Genomic DNA, 26,917 nt, shown 5'->3' with positions numbered 1-26,917 from the left:
CTCATACTCACGTGCCTGTTTGCAGAAAGGGATAGACATAGAGGTCAGTGAATGGACTGAAACTGCATAAATCTGATAGATAGCTAACAAGCCCATAAAACCAGTTATGTGTGTTCAATAATAGAGCACACCAGCAATTTAAGTAGATTTCAGGCTGCCGAAGGACACAAGAGGGGCACAGAATTTTAACAAGGCTTGTACTGTGGTATTCCCAATGGTAATAGACCCACTGGAGGGGAATAAGCCTATGAGTCTATTAAAGTGCCCCTTAGCCTTACAATAGTCAGATATAACTGTACATGTGCACTGTGCCCTTAAATTGCTTTCAGGAAACGTGTGATGCAGTTGCATGTATGTGTGAAGCAGACAGCTTGAGAGCACTTCCTGCTATCTTGGGAAGTGGCTGAGAGAGACAGAGCTATGAGGACAGAGAGGCAGAAGCACATACTGTGTCACCTGAATGTGCTGGCTTGAGTAACATACCAGTACATTCATTGATCCAAGTACAACCTCCAGACTTTAAACTTCAGCAGCCTTCCTAGTCACCGGAAGATATGAAAGGAGAGAGGACCCTGCTGAAACCAGTACCTTAAACCTTCCAAGTCATTACCCTGGGATTAATATATTTAAGGTAAGCAATGTCATTGTAATCAAACTATCAGAAGGTATACTATGTATGTAGGTACACAAGAATCTCTTTGATAGGCAGACTTGGCATGAAATATGTAAAGGGTTAAAGATAGCATTCCTTGGATGAGGATTTCACCCTAAACATGATAGTCTTTTAAACTAAATGTCACTAGTTCACTTAAGCCATTGTATGCAGAAAACTAAATAAACCCAACACAAAAATCAATTTTCTATCAGTTTATATATGACAAAAATATTCCTTTCACTCTAACAATCAGTCGCATTCAATGGGAGACAAGGCTCATTAATCAGAGAACTGGGCTTTGTTGGGATTCCCTCCAAGACCTCTTTCCACTTGGCTTCCCAAAAACTCAGTTTGACTTCAAACTTTGTTACTCTTTGTTATCTTTATCTGGCATACAGCAATGCTTCAGTGATTAGACTTAAACGCGGGGAGGCGGGCAGTAAATGCTGTGTACATGACAGCACCAGAATTACACAAAAACTCTCTTTCTTTATTACAGGTTTCAGAGTAGCAGCCGTGTTAGTCTGTATCCGCAAAAAGAACAGGAGTACTTGTGGCACCTTAGTCTCTAAGGTGCCACAAGTACTCCTGTTCTTTCTTTATTACGTTTACACATCTTATTGCATTTGCTATACATTGCATCATATGCTCCAAGTTTTTAATGTTCCGGGGGTGCTTCCCGGCTCCGCCCCAGGCCCCACCCACACTCCACCCTTACCCCCAAGGCCCTGCCCCCTCCCTGCCTCTTCCTGCCCCCATTCTGCCCTGCCTCTTCCCACCCTGTTCTGCCCCCTCCCCTCGCTCCTTCCCCCTACCCCTCCAGTGCCTCCTGCAAGCTGTGGAACAGCTGATTGCGGAAGGGGGGAGGCGCTGATAGGGGGGCTGCCTGAGCGTGCTGAGTACCCACCATTTTTTTTTCTGTGGGTGCTCCCACTGAATCGGCACCTATGCATTGCATTATACAATTGTAAATTGGCTTGATTACTTTACAGGAATCAATCACTGTGCAGCATGCGCTGTCGATGCTCCACTTACTCTTTAACTTATTTCTACATTCCTGACGTATCTTGTCCATTCTTATCTTGTTCCTAGTAAATGGTTCCCTCAGTGTCCTCCCTCTTATCTTAGGGCTTGTCTACGCTTAAAAGGCTACAGGGACACAGCTACACTGCTGCAGCTGTGCCACTGTAGCTCTTCAGTGTGTTGTAGACACTACCTATGCCGACAGGAGGGGTTCTCCCATCCTTGTAGGTAATCCACCACCCTAACAGGCAGTAGCTAGGTTGGCAGAAGAATACTTCTGTCCACCTAGCGTTGTCTACACGAGAACTTAACACCCCTGATGGCTGTAGTTAAACCAACCTAATTTTTTAGTGTAGACCAGGCCTGTCTGTTTAGTCTATTGACCTATTTACTTATCTTACTTAGCATAAACATCCTGTTTTCAGCTTTATAATTTACCTCCCTAATCCTATCTTCCAAAAAATTAAGGCCTTACCCCATGTATTTAATTATTCATATCAGGCCAGGCCTACCAATAGGCTTGAAATACAAAGAGCCACCAACACCGGAACAGAATGAACCTGAGGCCTGGTCTGCGTTAGGACCTTACATCAGTATCTCTGCGTTCCCCAGGGCTGTGAAAAATCCACACCTCCGAGAGACGTAGCTATACTGACCTAGCCCTCTATGAAACAGGATCTTAGTTCTTGATTCGTTTTAGTTTTGCTCAGTTGGTATCACTTCATTATTAATTGTACTCTGGCAGCGCCGAGATATCCCAGTAAGGGATCTGGGCCCCATTTTGTTAGGCACTCTACACACAGATAATGGAATGCTAACCTCAGCCCCAAAGAACTTAAAATCTAAGTGGTACAAATTTTCACCTTGGATTTTGAGTTTGAGGGACTGGAGGCCTCAGAGGTTTCATAGAGATCTCGAGTGAGCTTTTACACCTTTCAACAGAGGTCACCAGTTTAAATCCATCTCCTGTCTGTAGTGACCAAACATCTGATGCAGGGCCGGATTAACCTGTGGGCCCCAGCACCTGGACCGTGGCCCCACTCCGCCCCCTGCTCTGCCCTGAGGCCCTGCCCCGCTCAGCCTCTTTCCCTGAGGCCCTGCCCACCGCTCGCAGGAGCCAGTGGCCTGCATGCGGGCGAGGGGGCAGAGAGGAGCGAGCAGCAGGTGTGGGGAGGGGCAGAGAGGAGCGAGCAGTGTGGGGAGGAGAGGAGCAAGTAGTGAGCAGGGCCTCAGGGGGAAGAGGCCAAGTGGGGGTGGGGCCTCAGAGCAGAGCGGGGGGGGCAAGGTCTGGGCACCGGAGCCCCTCTGAGTGTGGGTACAGCCCCATTGGTGCCATTGTAAACCCGATACTGATCTGATGCCTTTTAGGTGGCTTAATAAGTGAAGTAAGTCCATTTCCCTGAGAGCAGGTGTTCTCAGCTACAGAAATCACTCCCACTATTGTCACTAATATGTGCGTTTGCCCTTGAATCCTGCAAGTGGGGTTCCACACAGAGTCCTGCGCCTGTGCAGAGCCCTACAGACTTCAGTGGATCTCTGCATGAACACAGGGGTCCACCTGCATGGAACAATTTGCAGGATTGAGGCATTTGTTGATAATTTCAACAGAGGCCAAAGATTGAATGGTTATGAAGACCCCTAGAAACAGACCCTCCAGGTCAGGTTGAGATATAGTTAAAGGCACCCCGGGGAATTTTTCAGCACTGCCACTCATGCTGTACCTATTTACTGATAAAATGAGAACTCCATGGCTGCTGAGCCAGTACCTTCCACCAGGACCTATTTCACAAACACACAGGCTGTCTTGGGATCTTTCACTTCCTCTCTCAGACCGACATCCACAAACCTCAGTGTGATATCTTTCTTTCTCACTTACACACACTCAACAGTATGTATATGGCACTGAGCTAAGAGTCAGAAGATGCGAGTTCTCTGTCTGTGCCACTGATTTGCTGTGTGACCTTGAACAAGTCACCTAATCCCTTTCTAGGTCAGTTAACCAATCTGTAAATTAGGGATGATTATGCCTCACTGTTTATATAGTGCCCTGAGATCTGTGGATGAAACACTATATAAAGGCAAAGTATTTATTTTTCTTAATAAAGGAGATGATGGATTGGAACCCCATGCTAGTTCATACTCAATGCAGAAAATGTAGTTGCTGACGGAACTGCCCAGTAATGGGCACCATCTTTAGAACAGACTGTTTAGCTATCCAGGGTAACCAACATTACAACTTTATTGCAAATCTCACAATATTTGATGTTTTTCATAAAGACCCAACTGCTGGAATAATGCAATTACATAAGAATTTCACCTTTATTAAAAACAAACCCTAATTTTCTTGCCCTCATGGTTGTGAAGAGAAGCTTAAAACATGAACTGAGTGCATCCAAAAGACAAAACAACCAAAAGGCAAATAAAAAGAGCCCCAAAGGTACCATTTTAAAAAATCCCTATGATTTCTACATTAATCTCATGGGGTTTGGTTGTTTTGTTTTTAACTGATTTGTGATTTTTGAACACTTGGGGTTGACAATTCTGGGGCCCTGTCCAGAAGCAATGGAAGACTCCATGGAAGATTGTGCACAGCAGGGGACAAGCTGAATCCTTTCCTCATTAATTTACATTCTCCTCCCTCCCGTTCTCCAGGATCCCAGTATCTGCTCCCATCCCCGTGTCCCTGGCTGTGGCTTCCGCTGCATGAGGGGCCGCGACCCCACCAGAGGAGTCACCGGAGAGCCGCAGCCTCAGGCCAGCTCCTTCCTTTCCCCCTGAACGTGGCGCTCCCTGTGAATCCCGTTGCCCCGCCCCACCCCGGAGATAACCACGCCCCCTTCCTTTCTGACGCGTTCCTAGTCCTTCCTGCTTCTGCCTTGCGCTGCAAAGCGAGACGCTGATTGGGGCTCGCGGCGTTCCAAGGGGGCGGGCTCACGGGGGATTTAAACTCCAGCTGGCCATAAGGTTCTGAAAGGCTCCTGTTCTGCTGACATAGCCCGGTGCCACGTGGTGAGGCCGCTCCGGGTAAGTGGCAGCCCCCCGCTGGGGCGGAGTGGGGCGCCCTATCTCTGCCTCCCTAGCTCGGGGCTTTGGTGGTCACTTTGCACCCGGTCTGGCAAAGTTTGCTCAGGCTCTGTCTGTTTCTCCCCCCGCCCCCGTCTCCCCATGATTCTCCGGGCGGCCAGATGGCGGGGAGGGGGCATTCAAATCCCCCCTGGTGCTGCTGGGAGTAAGCTGCAGCAGCTGACAGGGAAGCGGTGTCACTCATGGCCGCGGCGCTGATTCTGTCCCGCGGCTGCAGGTCGCTGCTGCGTGGCGGCCTGCGGCCTCGCAGATGGAGACCTGCCCCGCTACGCTTGGTGGTGAGTAGGGTGAGGATGTGTGTGTTTGGTGGGGATTCCCCCTGCCAGGCTGCGCATGACTCTGTGGCAGCATCCCTCTCTGAGATGCATGGGCCGCAAGCAGGTGCCTTGCCCTTCACCCCCCCCCCCCCCCAATTCAGCGTCCCTTGTTCTGAGAGCAGGACCCGGACCGCTTAACCCGCCCTCTCCGCGTCCGCGGCCGGGGGCTCTCGATGTGGGTGGGGATATTGCTGGCCACATTGGGACATGACGTGCCTGCCACTTCGCACTAGGGGGTGTGCTGTCTCCTCCGACCTCTGCGTCTTAAATACCCAGACCTGCCAATGGTTAAACGGTCTGGTGAAAGAAATCTGGGGAACTCAATGTCCTGACCCACTATCTAGCCTTGGCCCTCATGCCTAGTTCTCTAGCCTGTGGCTGGTACTGACTGACCGTGGAAACTGGTAACCATGTGATGCACCATGTCTGGGTCTGTAGCTTGAGAAACTCAGGCTTTCCTGCCTTTCATTTCAGGAAACTGGTCAATGGGTGTCATCTTTGCAATGCATTATTTGTGGATCAAAGGGCAGTTCCCCCATCGAAACCGAAAGAGATGGTGGTATAAAATAGCAGAATATCTAACTACTTTGGCTGTGAATAGGTCTAATGCTTCCAGCTAGCCTAGAGCAGGTGCTATTAAATAGACCCCCACAAACAGTGTTGTCATCTGGGGCTCCATTCTGTGGGCTGAGAAGAACACATTTTCCTACTTTACAGTCAAGCCACACTTCCTCTTATGAAAAGCATAATTTATGCAATGGTGTAATCTCAGTGGTCATGCAAAAAGAAATCTGAGAAACTAGTGACAGTACTTCATAGTATTTAGCTGGTTCCTTTGTAACACTTATCAATAACTGTCTAATATTTTAGCCATGTCTTCTTTGGTATACCTAGCCAATCACCTTTGGAAGTCTGGGGGGCAGGAATCTTAAGGTCCTTCCAGAATATAGACCTGGGTCTTTCAGTACTGATCCACAAGGCTAGCATGATCTAGTATTACTTTTAAGTGTGATTTAAAACCAATTCTGAGGTAGGGGGTAGAGATCTACATTTTTACCAGCTGACTCAAACATGGTTCCCATGTAGACCATAATTCTGCCTAACTGAACACCTAGTATCTTTACATCCTAGACATTACCATTTACCCCTTGGTGTTGCTATGGGAACCACAGCTCAGTATTTTTTTATTGTTTGGTCTTTTAGAATTTTTAAAGTTCAACCATGAAGCACTGACATTACTTTCTGCATTTAATTCCCTTTTAAAAGGGAAAAATCACAAGTGAATAATCCTAGGACCTTGAGGTGTCATCTAGTCCAGTCCAGTCCCCTGCACTCATGGTAGGATTAAGTATTATCCAGACTGTTCCTGACAGGTGTTTGTCCAACCTGATCTTAAAAAAATCTCCAATGATGGAGATTCCACAACCTCCCTGGATTATAATAGTGGATTACACATAGTAGGCTCACTGACTACACCTGGAGATGATGGCTGTTGCTATCACAGCCTTGGCTTGTTGGCTTCTCTGGGATATCTGATGGGCTAAGTTGACTTGATCCTGATTTGAACAAGAGATATATATGTGTAGATGGCAGTCCTTCTTCTGGGTCCAGGCTGAAGCACTGGCTATTTGGGCTAGATTGCTGAATGAGATGGAAAATATGTGGTCACTAGAGAACTTGTGGCATTTTTTTTTGGAAGAGTCAGGGCTCTGACCAAATTCAATCATAGGTACTCAGAATCCTAGATTTCCCTCAATGCTCAGTGACCTTAGTAAGTTTCACATCTTGTCACAGTGTCTACGTGTTAACTGTTTAACCATGTTAATGAGTGCTCAGATGAAAGGCATTAGGATTTGAATATGTAAATATCTTTCTGCAGTTCATGCCTCTGTGTGTTCCCATTCTAGTGGGGAAAGAATGTTCCACAATATGCAGTTAGGAAGCATTTCCCCCCGCCCCCAAACTTAAATGGCTTAACTGTAGAGCCCTGTGCAGATTATGAAATTTGTATCCACATCTGACCCACAAACATGGTCCATGGATATAAAGCAGATATCTGCAGACTTGCAGATCTCTACTTAACTGACTTCTCCTCCTTGAGGTTGAAAGCACTGGCACCCTTAAACTGAAGTTATCTGATTTACTGGCATACACCTCTTTAGTAAAGTGTAGTGCTGTCACCCTCTCTCATTGCTGAACAAAATGTTATCAGCATTTCCATAAACGTTCAGCTTTGTCTGTGGAGAGAGAAGGCTGAAGAGACCCCACAAAACTTCTGTTGAAGGGGGCCTGTCATAGAGTTTTTTGTGGGGGTAACTAGCATAGTGACTGTGACACTCCAGTACAATTTTTTTTCTTGTTGAATAGGCTGGTTACTTTTTTTTGCACAAGCAGAAAATGCCAATTTCTACCATGTAGACGCTCACTGTGTACTCAAAGTTTTTTGTCCAAGAGACCGCATCCGATGCTGGCACACTTTGGCATCTAAATATTTGGAAATAAATGCAACCCCATGAAGTATTTGTAAAACTTATTTTTATTGCAGGGGGGAAAAAAGCTAGAAATCCCTGGCTAAGTCTCTTATCTGAAATGCTTTTCATTTTTAGGTCAGATCCTCTTAATATTGCACTAGACTTTACTCATTGTACAGAAGAGGTATTTATTGGGTGGGTTGAATGAGATCATTTTGAATATAATGTTTTGAAATCTAACTACAGAGAAAGTGCTGATTATTGCCATGGTAGGGCAGAGGTGAATAAAATTCCTTTAGAAGACTAAAGATTCATTTTCCACCCCCACCCCCTCCCAACACCACAAAACTTGGTCAAGCATAAAACTCAAGACTTGTGTCACATGGCATCATCTGGCTATGCACTGATTTCTTGCTAAGTAGCATGATGAGATCAATCAGTTTGCAGACTGCTTTTGAGTGACTCCATAAATTGTAGCAAATAACTATTTTTTAGACATTCTTGGCCTACTCTGGAAGGCTGAGTGGCACTCTAGAATTTCAAAACATAATAAAACTAACTGTCCCTGGAAGTTTCTTGTCTCTTAGCCTTTCCACTGCTTATAAGAGAATTATCAGCTCCTACATACAGGTGTCCTAGTAGTTTGCAGGAGTACAAGAAGGGGCAAGAGTTGGTGTAGTGTAAATGGTAACACAGTATTTAGAAATACTAGCACTTGCTATCTAGGTGCTGTTTTGCATTTAAACTTGCAATATGTTAAATTCCTTCCATTTCATAGCTTGCCTATTTCTTTAAAATACAACTTTGGCAAGAGTACCCAATACAGAATAAAATTACAACTCAAGCTATACTTAAAGTACAGTATATTTACATATTGTAATGGAATTGCTGTGTCTCTTTACCAAAAGGTGTATAAAGTTTAAAAAAACAACCAAGATGCATGATCTTGGTAGAATAAGTTGGCTTTAAATTGATAACTGCTCAAATTAAATTATTTTGACAGAATGAATTTACGCAATTGAAATTACATGTTCATAGTATTGGTCTCCAACTTTGTCACTGCTTTATTGTATGTTAAGAATTGAGTTAACGCTGCTTCCATTCAGCTGCACTCTCCTGTCATGTGATCTCTGGACTGACACAGCAAGTTGCCTCATACATTCTCAGACTCCCATGACTTGACTAGATTTGCAGTGTTGCAATTTCAAAGGAGGGTGGAGCTCTAGTGTTAAACTTTAAAGAGGAAGTAGGTTTCTCTGAACTGCTTTGCCAGCTTGGCTGTATCACACTTAAGGCTCTAGACACTGAACTACTTCTCTTTCCTCTTAGAGTTTTCAACGACTTCATTCTGATCAGAAAATGTCTGTCCTTAAAAGGCTTTTTCAGTACATTGATGAACACCAGGATCTCTATGTTCAGGTAAAAATTCTTGCACATAGTTATTAAATGACTTAGTTCTACTGTAATACAGGACAAATAGATTTGTATGAAATTAATCCATCTCATCTGTTGACATGCTTTTCAAAGGTCAGCTTTGTGACTTGTATCCTTTGGTTCTACGGGTTTCCGAGTGATTTTAAGTGGCATGTAACTTGTGGTTGGAGAGACTGTAAACAGCATAATTTTAAATATAATTGGATACCACTGTATTATAGTAAAATGTCTAAACTTCTGGTGAACAAGTAGGAGAATTTTATACAAAAAAAATAATAATTTGCGACTGAATTTCACAACAGACCTACAAGGTAAATGCTCTTACAGTGAGGAAAATGGACAACTCACTGTGAACAAGACCTAGAGGGAGTTGGTGTCCGAGCCAGGATTAGGATTTGGTAGGTCCTAGATTCCAGTCCTGTGCTGATGACACCTTTCTCTTACTTCAGTAAATGTGGAGAAAATGGAAATATCGCTGCATTACCAAACGTTCCATTGGCTAATGCCTTCAACATGTGTCTGATCACTCTGGGAATATCTGGACAGTAGAAAATAGGCTGCTGTATGCTAGATCTTCACACATTACTAAATGAGGATCGTATTGCAATTCTCTTATCAAAAACTCTGGAGGGACTTAACTGCAATATAGAGCTTAAACTTTGTATAGCTCTTGTGTCCATAAGCATGTAGGAGTAATCCGCACAGGTGCCCAAGATTGTATTCCTGAGCCCTCTGGTGGTAAGGCGAAGGACTAATATCTTTCAGAAAACTATAGCTGGCATAAGATGGTGAAACAAAGCACCACTGGTAGAAAGACCTTGTATAGACTTGAGGTACAGCATGTTCTTGCTGTAGTGCATTTACACCCTAGTACTAAGTCAGGAAAGAGTGAACATTTTCCTCCTCTTGCTATTGTACGTGATTTTGGGGGGGGGGTCCTTGAAAAGCCAGCTCTACAGGAAGCTTTTCCAATTGTAGCAGCCGTAGCATATTATTGACCCTCTCTTAAAACAGAGAAGGCCAGAGTCAATCACTTCAAGCCTTGTAAAACATGAAATTGTACAACAAAGGGTTAATATCGGGGGCGGGGGCAGTTTTGCACATTAATGTATTTCTAAAGTCTTTCATCAGCTACTGGGAACAATCTGGATTGCACACGAATGCTGTAAACCACTCAAACCCTCCCTCCTCTTCCCCCCCCCCATATAAATAGCGGCTGGCCCAATGGGTGGAAATCCAGAGTGTGTCGGCATGGCCGGAGAAGAGGGATGAAATCAAACGAATGATGGAAGTTGCTGCCAAGGACATCGAGCGGCTGGGTGGCACAACTCAACTTATGAATATTGGCACCCAAAAGGTATGAAGAGATGCTCACCTAGTTGCTACCACATTACTAGAAAATAATCCTCAAGCAGAATACTTACATCCTGCATGCCAGTTAGATCCCTGACAAAGCAACTAGCTATAGGCCGCAACCTATATGTGGGTGACCAGCAGTTGCCCAAATGGGAGCAGGCTCCTATTTCTCCTACTCCCCAGTCTGAAGCCTCTTGTTGACACTAACTTGCTCAGCTGCTGAGAACTAGTCTACTTCAGATTCCAGACCTGATCCCTGAATTAGGTATGGTGGGAATCTGTGCTACAACTTTAAATGTTCCGGGAGCTGGGATTTTCTCTGAAGCATTGTAGTAACAAGTCTGGGATGTACTGAAGAAACAACTGAATGTGAAGAGTCACAGTACAAGCAGTATGTTACAACATGTGTGACCACACAACTTCAGTCAGGCCAGCAGATCGTAAATGTGGGCTGTTACACTGCTGCTCCCATAGGTGACTGAGAGAACCTGTCAGAATAGCATCTTCTACTCACTGGATCTTCTGGGTTTAAAATCTTGTTCCTCTTCCCTCAGAACCTGTAATTTATAATATGCCACACCTATTCCAGGCAGGGCTGAATGTTGCTAAAGCAACACTGACCATATTTCTCATATTAAACTGGTAAACTGCAGTTACCAGGAAAACAGCACAGCCGAGTGTGTGCATATTTTCCCTTATACTTACAATGCATGTGACTTCCTTGGTAAAAGTTAAAAGTACGTTGTCCTGTAACTAAATTATGTCTAGGTTTTTGGAACTGCACAGACCAGTCCAACAGAAGAGTGGCTGCTTTGGTCATACATAGTCCCTTATAAATTTCTCTTCCTCATACATAGTGTAAAGAATGATCCTTGCCCTATTTATTTATTTATTTGTCTAGACTAAAATCTAGTTCTTTAATCTTGAAGGGAATTTAAAGCTTGTTCCAGGTAGTGAGGTGACTAATCAAAAGTTAAATACTTGTTAAAGGATGCTTTCCAAACGTAAAGGTCCCTGAAAGAACACGAAGCTATAAATTTGTTTCTCTAAATAGCACCAGCCCTAGCCTCATTATGCTTATTACACATAAGCAGTACCAAGAACAATTGAAGGAATAGGATTTGGCTTCAGAGGTCTACTGTTGGCTAATTCCAGCCAAATGAAGGACATGGTGACTGTGTACTGAAAGTGAAGCATCTGTCATGAATTTCTTGATGTGATGTAAAGCAATTATTTTAAACTTCTTGCCCCCCAAAAACCTGCTCACCTGAGGAGTTTACTGAGTGTTAAATTGACTGTTGTAATTTCATCCAGTGAATTTAAAACTTCAGGCTGCTGTATTCAGTTCTCTACTGAAGTGCACTTAAACACATACCTGTATTTTAAGACAGCCTCAAAAGTGTTGGTTTCATATAAATATTAAATCTCCTCCTTATTTGGTGTGGTACAGTAAACATGGCATGTTGCCTAACTCTTCAACAAATAACTTAGTGTTTTAGCTCTGCCTCTGCTACGTGTACAGCCATGGTTTTGTAACTGGTTTGTGATGCAGTTTACTTAGCTAAACCGGTCCTATTTTGAGTTGTAGCCACATGATAGTTTTGGTGCACATAGCAAAACTCATTCTGCATGTGGGGAGGGAGTGGCTTTTTTTGGGGGGGAGTTGGAGAGGTTCTTCTAATCTTTATGGTTCTCTTGCCCACTAGACAAGATTAGTCTGCCCAGGCCTTTGTCATGGGAGAAGCATGGCTAATAAACATACTTTATAAGTGTAAACCGCATGTATGGATACACTCCAGATTTAGAGCCAAGCATGCCACTAACTGGTAATAAACTTGGTGTGTAAAGCTCTCGTGGAGAGGGCCATAGTACAACTTAAGAGTTTTTAGAATCTAGTATTAAATTTGAGCTCAGCTCTTCATATGCTGAGTTAAATGTTAAGTGTCAAACTCTGCACATCTTGTTTAAACAACTTGCCTTGTGTGTGGCTACGGCTTTCCTCTTAAAATCATAAGCAAGAATAGTTAATATAAAGTATTAACTTCACCGTCCAAAGTAGCTTAGAACACCGCAGTGTTTTGCTACTTGCACATGGCTTGTAAAATCACTGATTCTCTCACCTGCACAGTGCTGCAGTGCTTAGTTTGTCAAAAACTTGCAGGGAGAGAGAGAATCAAAACATACATTGTTTTTAACAAAACAAAGTGTGCATGCTTTGATATTTAATTACTCTACAAAGCCAAATTATGGATCTAAAAACTGTGCTTCTAAGTACTTTACCCTCTCCTATATTAAAATGCATCCTATGCTAAAATTCCTCTTATTTCCAGCTCCCTGATGGGTCAGAGATTCCACTACCTCCAATTATTCTTGGCAAACTTGGCTCAGATCCACAAAAGAAAACAGTGTGTGTTTATGGGCATCTGGATGTCCAACCTGCAGCCCTGGACGATGGCTGGGACAGTGAACCCTTCACCTTGGTAGAAAGAGATGGTAAGGGCTATAGACTTTCTGGGAAGAATCCGAGCAAGTGTTCTCTTAAACTCCTAACTGGGACAATCTCTCCTGTGGGGAGGGTGGAGAATGGAAGAGCTTGCAGCACTAACTTTCAAACCTTCCTCTAAGTGTGTTAAGAACAAAATGGTAAACAAGGAGGTTTGAGTGTTCACATTTTCCCCTTCAAGTTAGAGGTGTTTCCTTCCCGCTCAGAAAGTCTAAGCAGTGCTTGCACATTTTCCCTCATACCCACAGTGAAATGGCAGTGTTGAATTTGCCATTGGTTTCCATGGTAACTCGCTGGTCATAAGCAGTTGTTCACTAGGGCTGAATTCTTGTGCTGTCAAAACTAGCAGGCCAGAGCAAGGGAAGTAGCTCTGCATCACATTTGACCCTGGGATTCTTGGCTGCAGCAGGCACCAAAACCACTCCTGGCATAACTTAAACAGTCCCCTGGGCCAAGGTTACAGCACCTTCCCTGGGCTGCCTGTGCCGTGCCTTGCCTTGCAGCGCAAGCCAGAATGGCCATTATGGTGTCTGCTTTGGCTTAGCTAGGTGGGGTTTGGCCAAGTCTGCACTAGGGGGCATCACAGAACAGTGCAAGCTGCCTTGTACAAAACTTGTGCCTGGGGGAATTTCCCCCCCTGGACAGACTGGCATCAAAGGGCTATGGGGTGGGGACCACACCTCTTTTGGTGAGATGTAACAACTATTCCTGCTCACACACCAATAGTAAATTGTGCTGAAAATACTTTCTTCCTCTCCCCCGATCCTTTAACGTCTGCCCTGCTATGATGGTCCCTCTCCATGTTTCAGCAGATCACAAGTTATTTTTATGGTCTTGAGATTCAAAGGTTGTATGACTAAAAATCTATTGGCAAGATAGGCCATGCTAGCTTAAATTGATCTTGTTAGCTTTGATGCATAGGCATCTATCAGTGCCTCACATACAGGCTAATTAAGCCTTATCGCTTTTTGATAATCACTTGGTGTTACTCCAACACATGAAGCTGGCTAACTTGGACTTGATCATTGCTGGTAGTTAGAGCAAAGGGCTGCACCGTGTCCTTGGCTTTGGCCCCACTTTGCCACTGGAGCAGCACAAAGGGGTAATAAAGCTGCATAATAAGGGCTGATGGTTCCTCTAGTGTAATGAAACATGAGGCTTGATGAAACTGGTTCTGCCCTGCCTTGCTAGTGCTGGTACATAGGGGGCATAGCCAGAGCTCTGCTGCAATCGGGCAATACTCCCACGGTGTAAGTGTTCCCTTAGGGATCGCTATGTAACATGTCTAGGACTCCTGTGACTACTCTGTTCTGGTTCCTAAACCAGCCCAGGCTGGCCTTAGGTTTGTAGGGATGGAAGATGCATATAGACACCTTTACTCTTTTTCTTGGGTCTCCTGCTGAGCACAATTTGGTTAGACCCCAGGACTGAGCACGTAGTACTTAAAGAGGTGCCTATTCATTAACACTTATTGGCTTGCATGAACTGTATAAACAACCTTCAAGTCCTCTAAATATTTCAATGTAGCAAAAACCGTGTAAAACCTTGTCCTTTCTACTATTCCCTATGTTTAGTGAGAGAAAGTATGTGTGTTGGGCTAAAGGATCATTTTAATAAAATAGCACCAAATGCTTGATGATTAGACTTCTAAATGCACAGGGCTGAGACGTCGCATGAAAATCCTCAGTCTAGCTGTAGTTGCTCTTGAACACTGAGACTGATAGCAATTTATACAGTCCTATCAGAGATTGGAAGTTGAACTATGTGGGAAAGCGTTAATTATAAAAAGGAAATATATTTCTGGACTATACCACTAAACTTTTGCTAGCAAAATAAATGTATACACCTAGTATATTTTATTTCTTGGTATGAAGGTGAACCTGATCTACAAAATACCTCTTCAAACACTAAATGACTTTAAAAAGCAGTACCCTGCAGAATACCATATTTTGACTGTTTGGGGGGGGGGGGGGGGGGGGAAGGAATTCTATGCCAATTTACAGATTTTAAGGCCAGAAGGGATCTTTAGATTATCTATTTTGACCTCCTGTATATCACAGGCCATAGGATTTCTCTCCCAGTTACTGGGCCCTGTGTTGAACTCAATAACTTGTTAGACTAAAGCATATCTTCCAGAAAGGCATCCAGCCTTGATTTAATGACTTCAAGGGACAGAGAATCCACCCCTTCTCTTGGTAGCTTGTTCCAGGTGTTAATTACCCTCACTTGTTAAAAACATGCCTTAATTCTCATTTGAATTTGTCTGGCAACAGCTTCCAGCCACCAGTTCTTATCTTTCTGTACTAGATCAGAGTCCTTTAGTACCTAGGATTTAGAATACTTTCCTGATAGTACTAGTTTCACTGTCTGACAGTCTGTACTTGGCTGTGGAGGAAATAGCAGGGACTTGGCCCTAAAGTCAGTGGTGAGCTGGAGCCGGTTCACACCAGTTCGCATGAACCGGTTGTTAAATTTTGAAGCGGTTTTAGAATCGCTTGTTAACTGGCTTCCCCTGCAAGGGAAGCTTTGATGGGCTCTGGTGGGGAAGCATGTAATTCCTCCTCCCGGCCGCCGGGGGGCGCTGCGCTGAGGGAGCCATGTGGGCTGCCTCCTGGCCATGCTGCTGCTCCTGGGACCTCTGGCCCTGGGGCTCTTGCTGCTGCCTGGTGTGTCCCTGGCTGCTCTGCTGGGCTTGGCCTGCGTCCTGCTGCTCCAAGCTGCTGTCCCCGTGTGAGTACCCACCACCCTGCCCGCAGCCAGTCCATGTCACACCCCCTGCCTCCAGCTAGCCCTGCCCCACACCCTGTCTGCAGCCAGCCCCATGTCCACTGGTGCCCTGCAGTTCCCAGGGCAGTAACCCTGCACACCTGCTTCAATGAGGGGGGCAGGGAGCAGCTGGGACCCACACATGTGCACACCCTAGGGTGACCAGACAGCAAGTGTGAAAAATTGGGACGGGGTGGGCGGGGTAATAGGAGCCTATATAAGAAAAAGACCCAAAAATCGAGACTGTCCCTATAAAATCGGGACATCTGGTCACCCTAGCACACCCCCAGGGAGTGGCGGGGACCCACACATGTGAAACGGAGCTCATTTCTAGTTCAGGCCCATCTTTTTAAAAAAGAACTTTAGGTTAACATACATCCATATTTTCCTGGAGATGTCAGGTTTTTTGGTTCTTAAATCACCGTCCAGGACGTATGGTAACCCTATTGGTACAAAAAATACATACTGTGGCATCCCCTTAAATCAGAACTTTTTATAGGGAACTGGTTGTTAAGATTTTAGTAGCTCATCAGTGCCTAAAGTCAATTTAGAACTCTTGTGACTTGATCACTTACATGTTCTCCAACCGTGTCTTTTTTTCTGCTGAATCTTTATGAAAATGAGTTTTCAATCTTGTAAAGATTTTTTTTTTTTTTTTTTTTTTTTTCAAGTGAAAACTTCAATTTCTGTCAAACCTGATGCTAGGCCACAACTCTGAGCCTAAAGTGTCAAGTGACGCTGACAATGCCAGCGTGGAAGAATCTGAGGCAAAGCTAAAGACACACTAGTGCTAAGAATATCTGATGTGAGCAGCATATTGCTAGCATATTAAGGCTTGCATGTGTGGGTTAAAGTACATCTCTACCTCGATATAACGCTGTCCTCGGGAGCCAAAAAATCTTACCGTGTTATATGTGAAACCACATTATATTGAACTTGCTTTGATCCACCAGAGTGCGCAGCCCCACCCACCCAGAGCACTGCTTTACCGTGTTATATCCGAATTCGGATATATGTCGGGTTGCGTTATATCGAGGTAGTGGTGGGACAAGCTGTATGCACAAGATTTCATACAGACTTTCTCCTCCGCCATATCTAATTCTTCTCCCTGTATCTGGCTGCTGTAGGTAAACTGTACGGGCGAGGGTCAACAGATGACAAAGGTCCAGTGCTTGCCTGGCTGAATGCCCTAGAAGCTTATCAACAAACTAAACAGGTATTGTACCTAGAGTATATTCTGCTAAACTCAGCTTGTTTAAGGCAGTACAAAGGTTGTCCTAGCCACAAGTTAGTCAAAAGTCTAGTGAAGGATACAGTAATGGTGCGGTATCAGTCTGAGATAAAATCAGTACTGTCATTTTGTGCAGTTAGACACTATACTCTAATTGCTCAATTTGGTTATAGCATAACTAGTTTGACTGGTCAGCTTTGTGTCTTTCTGAGCAGCAATTAGACTGTAACAAGTGTCCTTACTCCCTCAGTGTTTCTTATTAGCCAAACATGGAATGAGACCACTGTAAAAAAAATGCTGATTCCTCTTGCAGGAGAATCAGTCAAGCCTAGCCAGGTCCACTAAAGGCTTTTTGTCAAAAGCCGCTCTGCTCTGATTTTTAACAGTTTGACTCTGAGGAGTAAAACTGACGTGCAGTTTGAGACTGGGAGAGGCAGATAAATTGAGACTGCCACTGAATTTGCAACTCTGCCAAGTTTAGGAAGATAATCTAACTTGACATAGGAATATGTTCCAAAATGCAGCTCAACTTGCCTGTTGGAAAATCACTACTATGCCTCAACAACCCCTATATTATAGTAGAACAGTAAAGCTGACACTCTGAGAAGTAGCATGTCTGTTTTTTCTTTTTAGTAAAGTTCACTGCATGTTCCTTTTTAATAATAATAATAAAAAAAAAATTCAGCTGCCTATGATTCCAAAGGAATATGAATAGATGGAACTGTCTTCCTCTTTGTAGTAAGCATTCTCTGTGGGCTTCTCTTATGATAATAGCATCTGTCTGGGATATCTGGGTTCTATTGTCTCTGGCAGACTATATCCTTCTGCCTCCATTTCTCCACCTGTAGCGATGTGGATGACTGTCTTGGGCTAAATATATATATATATATTTTTTAATGTCTTAAGGGCTGCCTCTGATGGTACATACAATTAGAGGTGTATGTACAACTATTCTTGTTGAAAGGTAACTTAATGCTGAAATCCTCTTAATAGTTCTAACACAACGAGTTATACAAAATGTAACTAAGATCATGGATGGGGAAGATCTCTCCAAGTACTGCCAAGATGGGGTTTATTTCTGTGGAAAAGAATGGTGAGCCTAACTGCTGAAAAAGCAACTAGCTCTTAGAACAAGCACTAAAGGGACCACAGAATTCACAAGGGGGACTGAGGTGCCTGCATGCAACAGTTAGGCACCACTGGCATTCCCAACCCCCTGCTTAGTTACCTACAGAGTCAAGCAGTAGCTAAAGTCCCAAGTCACATAAGTTTCCACCAACAAATTCCTGAAGGCACCTACATTTCAGCAGCTGAGCTGGCCCAGTGCTGCCCAAGACCTGACACTGCCCAGCAGCTCATCTGTCTGATACCCAAGCTCTGAAAGGATTCACAGATTAGGCTGTCTACCTTGCCTTTTGAACTTGATCCAGTGGGTGCTCTCTGAGCACACCACCCAGACAAAAGGAGCAGGGGGTACCCTTATACAGCTCAGCCCAGTGTTCAGAGCATTCCTCTGGGCTGTGTGAGACCCAGGGCTGAGATTCTGCCTGAGGTAGAGCAGGGACTTGAATCCCCCACATCCCAGAAGATGTGCTACTCACTATGGGGGAATTGTGGGGCAGGCATCTCATTCTCTCTTGTTGGAGTTTGTTCCACTTCGTGTAAAATAAACACGAATTGGGCCAGAGAGTAAGTGACTCCGTAATGGTCAGGACGCTCACCTGGGAGGTGGGAGACCTGAGTTCAAATCCCTGCTCCACATCCAGCAAAGTGAGGCTTTAAACCCAGGTCTCCCACATCCTGGATGAGTACTCAACCACTGGGCTAAAGGTTCTGGTAGGGGCTGCTGGCATCCCCACCACTATCCCTTTGAAAAAGGACTGACCTGGTTTCAGCATCTCTCTCCAGGAGTGAATCCTGAGTGGAGGGAAGCACATTCCCTCTGACCTAGTGCCATGGGCCTAACTCCCTTTGAGGAGCAGGGATTAGGCCACTCTCTCCTCAGCAGTTCCTACTGGCTAGCTCATTTGGCTTTCTGTGCAGCATTCATGAATCCCCTTTGGCACATAACTCTCCCTATGCATTGTATGGGCAGCCTGGATTTCTATCTCAGGGTTGTGAATTCCACTAAACAGGAGGGTGCCTAAAAGTTAGGTGCTGCAATGCTTAAGTTCCCCTTGTGAATCTTACCCTCACAGCGAAGTTATTCTTCAAATAGAACATAGCAAGTCTGGCCTGTTGTCTTGGGAACTGTGTGTTCTGAGCTTTTGCTGATAATAAGGACTTTGCATCAGTAGAACTGCAAGCACTTAAATAATATATGGAGATATTCCTCATGGAGTTGGAAGGGACCTTGAAAGGTCATTGAGTCGAGTCCAGTCCCCTGCCTTCACTAGCAGGACCAAGTACTGTCCCTAACAGCTTTTTCAGTTGTGTTTTTTTTTTTTTTTGGTTTTTTTTTTTTTGGGTCCCCTCAGATCCCTAAATGGCCCCCTCAAGGGCTGAACTCTCAACCCTGGGTTTAGCAGGCCAGTGCTCAAACCACTGAGCTATCCGTCCCCCACTTCATAAAATTACACTAGTGTTTCTGTCCTGGAACTAGAATGCCTGTATTCTACACTTACTTTAATTGCAAGAACACACAACAAATCTGCATGAATTAGTATCTGAGCAATGTTGAATGTTTCCATGCTTGTTTCACTCCAAAGGAAATCCCAGTGAACATCAAGTTCTGTCTGGAAGGCATGGAGGAGTCTGGTTCTGAAGGCCTAGATGAACTGATTTTTGCTCAAAAAGACACTTTCTTCAAAGATGTGGACTATGTTTGCATCTCCGACAACTACTGGCTAGGCAAGAAGAAGCCGTGTATTACATATGGCCTCAGGGGAATCTGCTACTTTTTCATAGAGGTAAAGTCCTGAAGAGTAAACCATTCATGTATTTTTAAAGTCATGTTGCTCACAAACTGAATCTCTTCTTTGTTTAAAGAACTATCATTTTAATTCTTGGTATTAATAGTCTGGTACATCCATTGCTGATCTACATGTGGTGGGTGTGGGTGTGTTTGTTTTTTGTTTTTTTTTGTTGAGCAATTATCTTTAAGTCTGATATAACTAGCTCTATTCCTGTATGCCCCTTGCATAGCACCCTTTACCCCTCCCCCCAACACCCCATGAGCAATGCTATCATGCTTTGGGAGGAGGGTGTACCTCTAAAACTGTTGTACAGGATATTTTGCTGATTAGCAATGATTCAAACATCCCTGGTAGCAAGTTGTAGCACGGATCTTTTAATCCAGGCAACTGATGTCCTGTAAGTGAGGTAAGAAACCCATAGGTTGAACAACATGGCAGATGTTTTTGTAAGTACTGTTGACTTATGGCATTGAATCAGATTGTAAGGCCTTTGGAGTAGGAAATGTCTCATGCTACACTTGTACAATTTCTAGCACAACAGGACCCCAATCCTGGTGGAGGCTTCTTGCTGCTATCGCACTCAAATAATCAACTGTCTGCTCCAGATGCTTGCAGTATAGCACTCTGCTACCTCAGTGTGTTTGCTGATCTTTACCAGGGGTAGTAGGCCATTGAAGGGTTATTAAAAACACTGACGAAACTAATGTCTGTCTGATTACAAGCTTGTTTGCTTCAAACCAGGTGGAATGCAGTGACAAAGACCTTCACTCTGGAGTTTATGGTGGCTCAGTACATGAGGCCATGACAGATCTCATTACTCTGATGGGTAAGAATAACATATTTGCCTTTTATACTACAGCATCAGTGTTGCCCAGTCCATCCTTGACTAACTGTCCTATATATAATGCATAGTAACGAAGCTCTTCAGTTCAAGTTAAAACTGTTAATTTACGCTGTAAAGGGCTCCAATGTCAAATTTACTGAGCACTATTTGACTGACTTTAAAATTAGCCAACCCCACTGAAATGGTGACGTTCCAGGAGAGACAGGCAGGAGAAACTGCAGGCAAAATGCCCTAGACACTTAAATACCCACCTGAGGAAGGAGGAGTTGTTTTGATGGTTTTTCATCAAGGTTTCAGGGAAAGCTGAGGAAGACCTTGACTTATGGTCCCGGAGCTCAGACTTGTCAGTAAATGGCTGCTTTCCTGACAGCCATCTTATAAAACATAATGCACAACTCTCCATAGAAGAACCTGATTTCAAACCTAGTCTGACAAAGAGAGGTTTATAATTAGACCTCTGGCTTAAAGTTCAAGGAAATGCAGGTCTTGAATATACCCATTGCATGAGTCACTTCACAACTAGAGTTGACCTGAAGAATTGCCAAGTGTCTCTTCAACTGTGTACAACCCAATTTAGCCACCCTTATTTATGGTATATAGAGAAGGCTTTCAGTGGGTTAACTAGTCTTCAAGAGTAGCCTCTAACCTGTGTCTCTAGAACTGCATTTCTTCTTCCTTTCTGTCTCCTGACAAAGGAAGTGTTTAAAGAAACCAAGGTTTCAAATGACATGGGTTTTTATTTTTAACAGTAACAGGGAAGCAACACTCTGAAGAGTGGTACTTTAAGTCTGGTCCCAGACACTGATCTTGCAGGCTTTTCTCTTGTAGGCTCCCTTCTGGATAAGAGAGGGAAAATCCTCATCCCTGGCATTAATGAAGCAGTGGCGCCACTTACTGATGAGGAGCTGGAGTTGTATGAGAAGATTGACTTTGACCTGAAGGAATATGCAAAAGATGTGGGAGCAACAAAACTACTGCATGACACAAAGGTGCAGTGCTTTCTTTCCTTTTCTGTCCCCGCCTCAAAAATTCTTCTTTCTGCTGTACATATTCGAGGTATTATAGGCTGAAGCCTTCACTGCATCTGTGAGGGACACTTCAGTGCCAAATTCATCTATTGAGGCAGCTGTAATTAGTTTTTTTTTTTTTTTTTTTTTTTTTTTTTCCCCCATAGGCAGAATATCTTGACTTCTGCACAAAAAAGCTCCTGCTGCTATATGTTCGTGTGCACTGCATTTGTAGTGAACTGGAAAAAACTGGCTTCTGGTTTTTCTACATGCTACCTACCCTTTGGGATAGGTTTTATATCTTCCCACAAAAGTCTCTTCTTGTTTAAAATAGCTCATCCCACTGCAGGATTGTTACCTGCAGTAACACACTGTCACCATAGTACAAACCCATATTATCAGACTTTTTTTTTTTTAAGTGTGCGGCTTACACTAGTTTTAAAGATGACATGATACACCTCAATCTCGATGTACCTTATGTTAAGGTAATATTCAAAGTCTCTAGGAAGAGAACTGATCTTGGCTAACCAGGTTAGCCTAGACTCAAGTGTCTTTCCTTTACACATTCTGAGATCTAGCTTCTCATAGCAGCAGTTTCACTTCCCCCCAATGTCCTGTATGAGAGATCCAATGAGAAGGCAATCTGCATCCTTACTCCATTGAGCCTGGATAGAGATGGAAGGGTATTATGCAATAATTACTCTTAAAAGGCCAATAGCTATCACATTTCTCTACATATTAAATGTAGAAGAAACACTAGTATCTCAGATGCAACTGACAAACGTTGGTGCTCTTCTAATGGTGATTGTCAGATTATGCAGCCGTGCTAACAGTAAAGTCCCTTAACTAGTTATTAACATGTCACCAGACTCTTAAACTTTTGACACAAGATTGCTAAGTCTGAACTTCTCATACATATGATCTTAGGAATCGTGGGACCATTCCAAAACAACATGGAATTTCTGTACATGCTGTTCATGTGTAGTAAGGTGCAAGCGTATTACAGGTCTTCAAGTTTAACATACACAAAGTTTTCCTATGCTTATTTATCTCTGATCCTAAAAGGCAGAACATTGCTTTCTCAGCCTTGTATAATCCTTTCCCACAAATTTTGCACTCTTCACTCTTTCCCCCCCCCCCCCCCCCCAAAAAAAAACCTGCTGGTCCGTCAAATACGGACAACAAAACTGACTTCCCAAGCTGACCCTATGCTTCACTGGCAGTTCTACACATCCAGAGACTATCTCAAATGACAGCCCTTACTGGCTATAACAAAGGGTAAATGGTATGCACAGATAGAACCAGTTGTCTTGTAACTTTGGCTGCCAGAACTAAAATGGAACACCATATAAATATTACTCTACCAACTGCTTCCAGATTAGATATGAAGGAAGAATCAAATCGGTTGGCAAAGCTTTTCCTACTATCTGGGCACCTTAGCCAGTCAGAAATCCTAGGGGAAACGAGATTTCAAGATGAATTCTTGATTAAGTGGCAGTCCCAATATTGCGCATCAGATGGAACATATTGAGAAGAGCTGTTACCCCACCACTGGGCAAAAGCTTCTTTTCAAGACTGCTTTTATCAGGCCTAAACTGAATTTTCAGGGTAGGAATTAACTGACCCTCTCTTTCAGAGAGGACTGATTCAGATACTGTATCTGAACACCCTGTTCAAATTGCTGCTTCAGTTGCTATCTATGCTTGAACCTGTAATCTTAACTCTTAATAATTTTTCCATCTTTCTGCAGAAAAATATCTTAATGCACAGGTGGCGATACCCATCTTTATCTCTCCACGGAATTGAAGGAGCCTTCTCTGCCTCAGGAGCCAAGACTGTGATTCCACGGAAAGTAACTGGCAAATTCTCAATCCGGCTAGTGCCAGACATGACTCCAGAAGATGTCGCCAAACAGGTAGGTATAAGTTGGGAATGGCTGAATCTTTGCTTTTTAAAAAAATTTCCACTTCCACCCTTGTACAAGCCTGAACAGTGTTAGAACTGCTGTGGTTGCAGGGTTTTATCTTCTCTGCTGTCCTTTACCTCTAAGACCTTTATTTGGATCCAGCAGATGTAGGCTGCATCTTAGTTCTGACATGACCATAAACTGAAGTTTTTGATATGGTGTTGGTGTCTTAGTCCAGCTGTGATAAATAGTTTATAACAATAAATACTTAACTCCAGGGTGCATTATAGACTGCTCCAATAACACACTTGAAAGCCTCACTTGCATGAATCTGATACCTAGTGGGTTGACATCCACTGAAGGTGAATAACTTCTGGCTTAGTGAACTTTCACCTTAAGGCTGATAGGCTGGATCTTACAGGGTGTGGCGACTTTCAAATGCTCAGCACCCAGAAACACCCACTGAGAACCACCAAGCAGGTGGCTGTGTGTTTTTGTTTGTTTGTCAGGGGAAAAAAAAAAAAAAAAAATCTGGCCATTGTATGAGTAGCTACTTGAGGCAGGGGTTGTCTCTGTGCAGTACCTAGCACGGACTAGGGTTCCAAGCTGATGGGGCTTTTGCATGTTAGAATTCTAGTAACAGCAATCTAACCAACTCTTAGAACCGAAGAAGTCTTAGCTAGTTTGGCAGTTGGCCTCTTGCTAATCTAGATTTGTGACATGTTAACTGACTTTTTATAATTCTAACACTGCCCACAAGGTGCTTTCAGTATACAGGAAGACACTGTCCCTGCTCTGAGTGTGTGTTACAATAACAGCCTTCAGGCAGACATTTCCTGCTACATTAGCTTCACTTACAATCTGTCTATCTAGTAAGACGACCCAACAGGCACTTGTATAACACTTCTGAATGTGTTAATCCTAGACTTCTAATTGTTCAATCCTTTGGTACAAAAGGTTCAGGATTACCTCACCAAGAAGTTTGCTGAGCTGCAAAGTCCCAATAAGTTCAGAGTATACATGGGCCATGGTGGAAAACCTTGGGTGTCAGACTTCAATCATCCCCACTACATGGCTGGCAGAAGAGCAATGAGGACAGGTCAGTGGACTTAAAATTTGGGAATTTAAGTCTAGCCTGTTCTGACACATCAAATGTTGATCTCACTAGTGCCAGCATTAAATGGTAATATCAACGTAGCAGCAAGATGTCAGGATTGTATAGTATGGTTGGTAAGCAAGGAGCTATGCAGGTGTAATACCAAGATGTACACAGTCCTACTTGGTCAATACTAGGATGAAAACCCAAGGTGCTGCAGCAAGTAGTGGTTCAATAGGAAGTGTTTTCCCTTAGCATCATACTAGAACCAGTCCATTGACTCTGGCTTTGTTTTTGTGCATTAAACTCTAGAAGCGGGGATCAGGAAGCCAGTTCTACTTTTTGGTTGCACCCTCCTCATAGCAGCAAACATTGGCCACCAGTGGGTCAAATCTGCCCTTCAGAGTTCTTTGGGATCCCCAAAGATGGAAGGTGATCTAGTAAGGAAACATGCTGGGGAAGATGCAATAACTCAGGAAAACTGACACAAACTATTTGTTTTTTAGTCTTTGGAGTTGAGCCAGACTTGACAAGAGAGGGAGGAAGCATTCCTGTCACTCTGACCTTCCAAGAGGCAACAGGCAAAAATGTAATGCTGCTTCCTGTTGGAGCTGCAGATGATGGTGCCCATTCTCAAAATGAGAAACTGAACAGGTAAGAGACACCGTGGTGTCTTGATGAACTGGGCGAAATTTTTGGATTAAAAAAAATGTAGATTTAGCAACAGCCAAAGCATTTCAATTTTTCACTTTTTGCGTTTTCCTTCAATTTTATTAGATTACAAACATTAAATGCCCCCAAATCAAAATGTTTCAGGTTGAACAAAACATTTCATTGGTTTGATCAAGGGTAGTTTTGGAATTGCAACCATACCAAAAGAAAGCAGCTATTTGCACAGCTCTACTTGTTACTGTACCAGCTGGGGGCCATAGTACAAGCCTTGAAATGCACCAGTACCCACCTGTGGTGCTGGTTGCTATCTCTCCTTTCTCTCTGAAAGGATTTATCTTGCTCCTTCTGTAGAGGAGCTATGACTGGTTATGTACCTCTGTGTACTAAATGCTCACTGCATACAGTCACTTGCAATTCTACAGTCTTGCTAGCTTCCTCTTCGCTTAACTTCTCTCATACTGTTGGTCTGGCAGCTCTTGATGCAGGCAGAATGCACTTGTGTTGCAGATACTGATGTCAGTGGGTGCTCACAAGAACAGAGACCAGATCAGACTAATGCACAAAACTCTTCTCCCCAGGTATAACTACATCCAGGGAGTGAAGCTGCTTGGCGCATACCTATATGAGGTATCTCAACTAAGGGACTGAACTATGGAGGTGAAAATCCCAAACATGAAACCATTTTGTGGTTCAGAGTTCTGGAAATCCTGCTGACAAGCAAGCTCAGACTACCAAATACCTACAGCTTTACTCCTTCCTTCCTCCCCTCCCCTCCCTTCCCCTTCCCCAGTGACTCACCCCTCCCATTTTTCACCCACCAACACTCAAACTCCTGCAGAGGAAAAGCATCAGGCCCCCCACTCTAGAAATCCTGGAACACCCAGTACCAAAATACTGCTTCCAGTGCACACTCCATTCCAGCTACAGAAGGAGAGAAGAGACCCTTTCTAAGGACTCTCCAAAATCTGACCAGGGGTTCTGAATCCCTTCACACCTGCCCTTTCTGCTGCTTTGAATCCAGCCTATAGCTTGCCATAGGCACTCTTCCCCTGGCTTGTTTAAGATCAAAGTGAGAACAAACAACTCTCTTCCAACTTCATTAAACTAGCTAATCAGCTAAAGAACTCTACATCTTGACCATCTGCAGTAGCTGAAGATTAGTCTAGACTCCATGTTAAGTCCTGGAAGCACTCAAAGTGACAGACTACAAAGGGTATACCGGAATTCCTGCAGGCTGTAATGGGGCCATCTCTGCTGCGTCGCTGATGAGGCTAGGGGTGGAATTGTTAACTTGTTGTCTATAGCTCTTGCTGTTCATGCTTGTTGTATCAAGGTCTGCAGACAAATTTGGTTATAAAGCATGCAATGAAACTTGCATTTTTCTAAAGCTGGCTTTGTACTTATGTAAATTCATCTAAATTAAAAAAAAAAAAAAAGATGGCTCTATCACTTGGCTATTGGGGTTTCTTTCAAATACCTTAGCTGAGACTGTAAAGGTCAATTCTGGCTCATGGACACCAGCCCACCATCATAAGGGCCATAAAAGAACTAAGTGGCTTTTTGGTGCAATAATATCATGGCTAGAAGAGAAACAGGGAGAAGGGAGTGGAGTGCAGCACTGAGTGGGCAACTGTATC

At 43.8% G+C, this 26,917-nt stretch overlaps 1 protein-coding gene across 3 annotated transcripts; it reads left to right on the top strand.

Annotated features, from left to right (window-relative positions):
• Positions 1–412: 412 nt before the first annotated feature.
• CNDP2 (carnosine dipeptidase 2) lies at positions 413–26,197 on the top strand. Of its 3 annotated transcripts, none has more exons than XM_024212276.2 (12): positions 413–631; positions 8,880–8,969; positions 10,198–10,341; positions 12,671–12,833; positions 16,737–16,825; positions 19,549–19,749; positions 20,497–20,581; positions 21,428–21,588; positions 23,357–23,521; positions 24,470–24,611; positions 25,115–25,262; positions 25,859–26,197. In XM_024212276.2, the coding sequence occupies exons 2-12, from the start codon at positions 8,910–8,912 to the stop codon at positions 25,926–25,928; spliced, it is 1,428 nt and encodes a 475-aa protein (XP_024068044.1). In that variant the 5' UTR covers positions 413–631; positions 8,880–8,909; the 3' UTR covers positions 25,929–26,197. The 3 variants fall into 3 exon arrangements, with proteins under 3 accessions (XP_024068044.1, XP_024068035.1, XP_024068026.1); XM_024212267.2 differs by lacking the exon at positions 413–631 and adding an exon at positions 4,629–4,702; XM_024212258.2 differs by lacking the exon at positions 413–631 and adding an exon at positions 4,906–5,040.
• Positions 26,198–26,917: the final 720 nt, after the last annotated feature.

The sequence above is a fragment of the Terrapene carolina genome, unplaced genomic scaffold (assembly GCF_002925995.2).
Source record: "Terrapene carolina triunguis isolate 2854851 unplaced genomic scaffold, T_m_triunguis-2.0 Scaffold58, whole genome shotgun sequence".
NCBI lineage: Eukaryota > Metazoa > Chordata > Testudines > Emydidae > Terrapene > Terrapene triunguis.
This window is presented reverse-complemented; position numbering and strand designations above follow the sequence as displayed.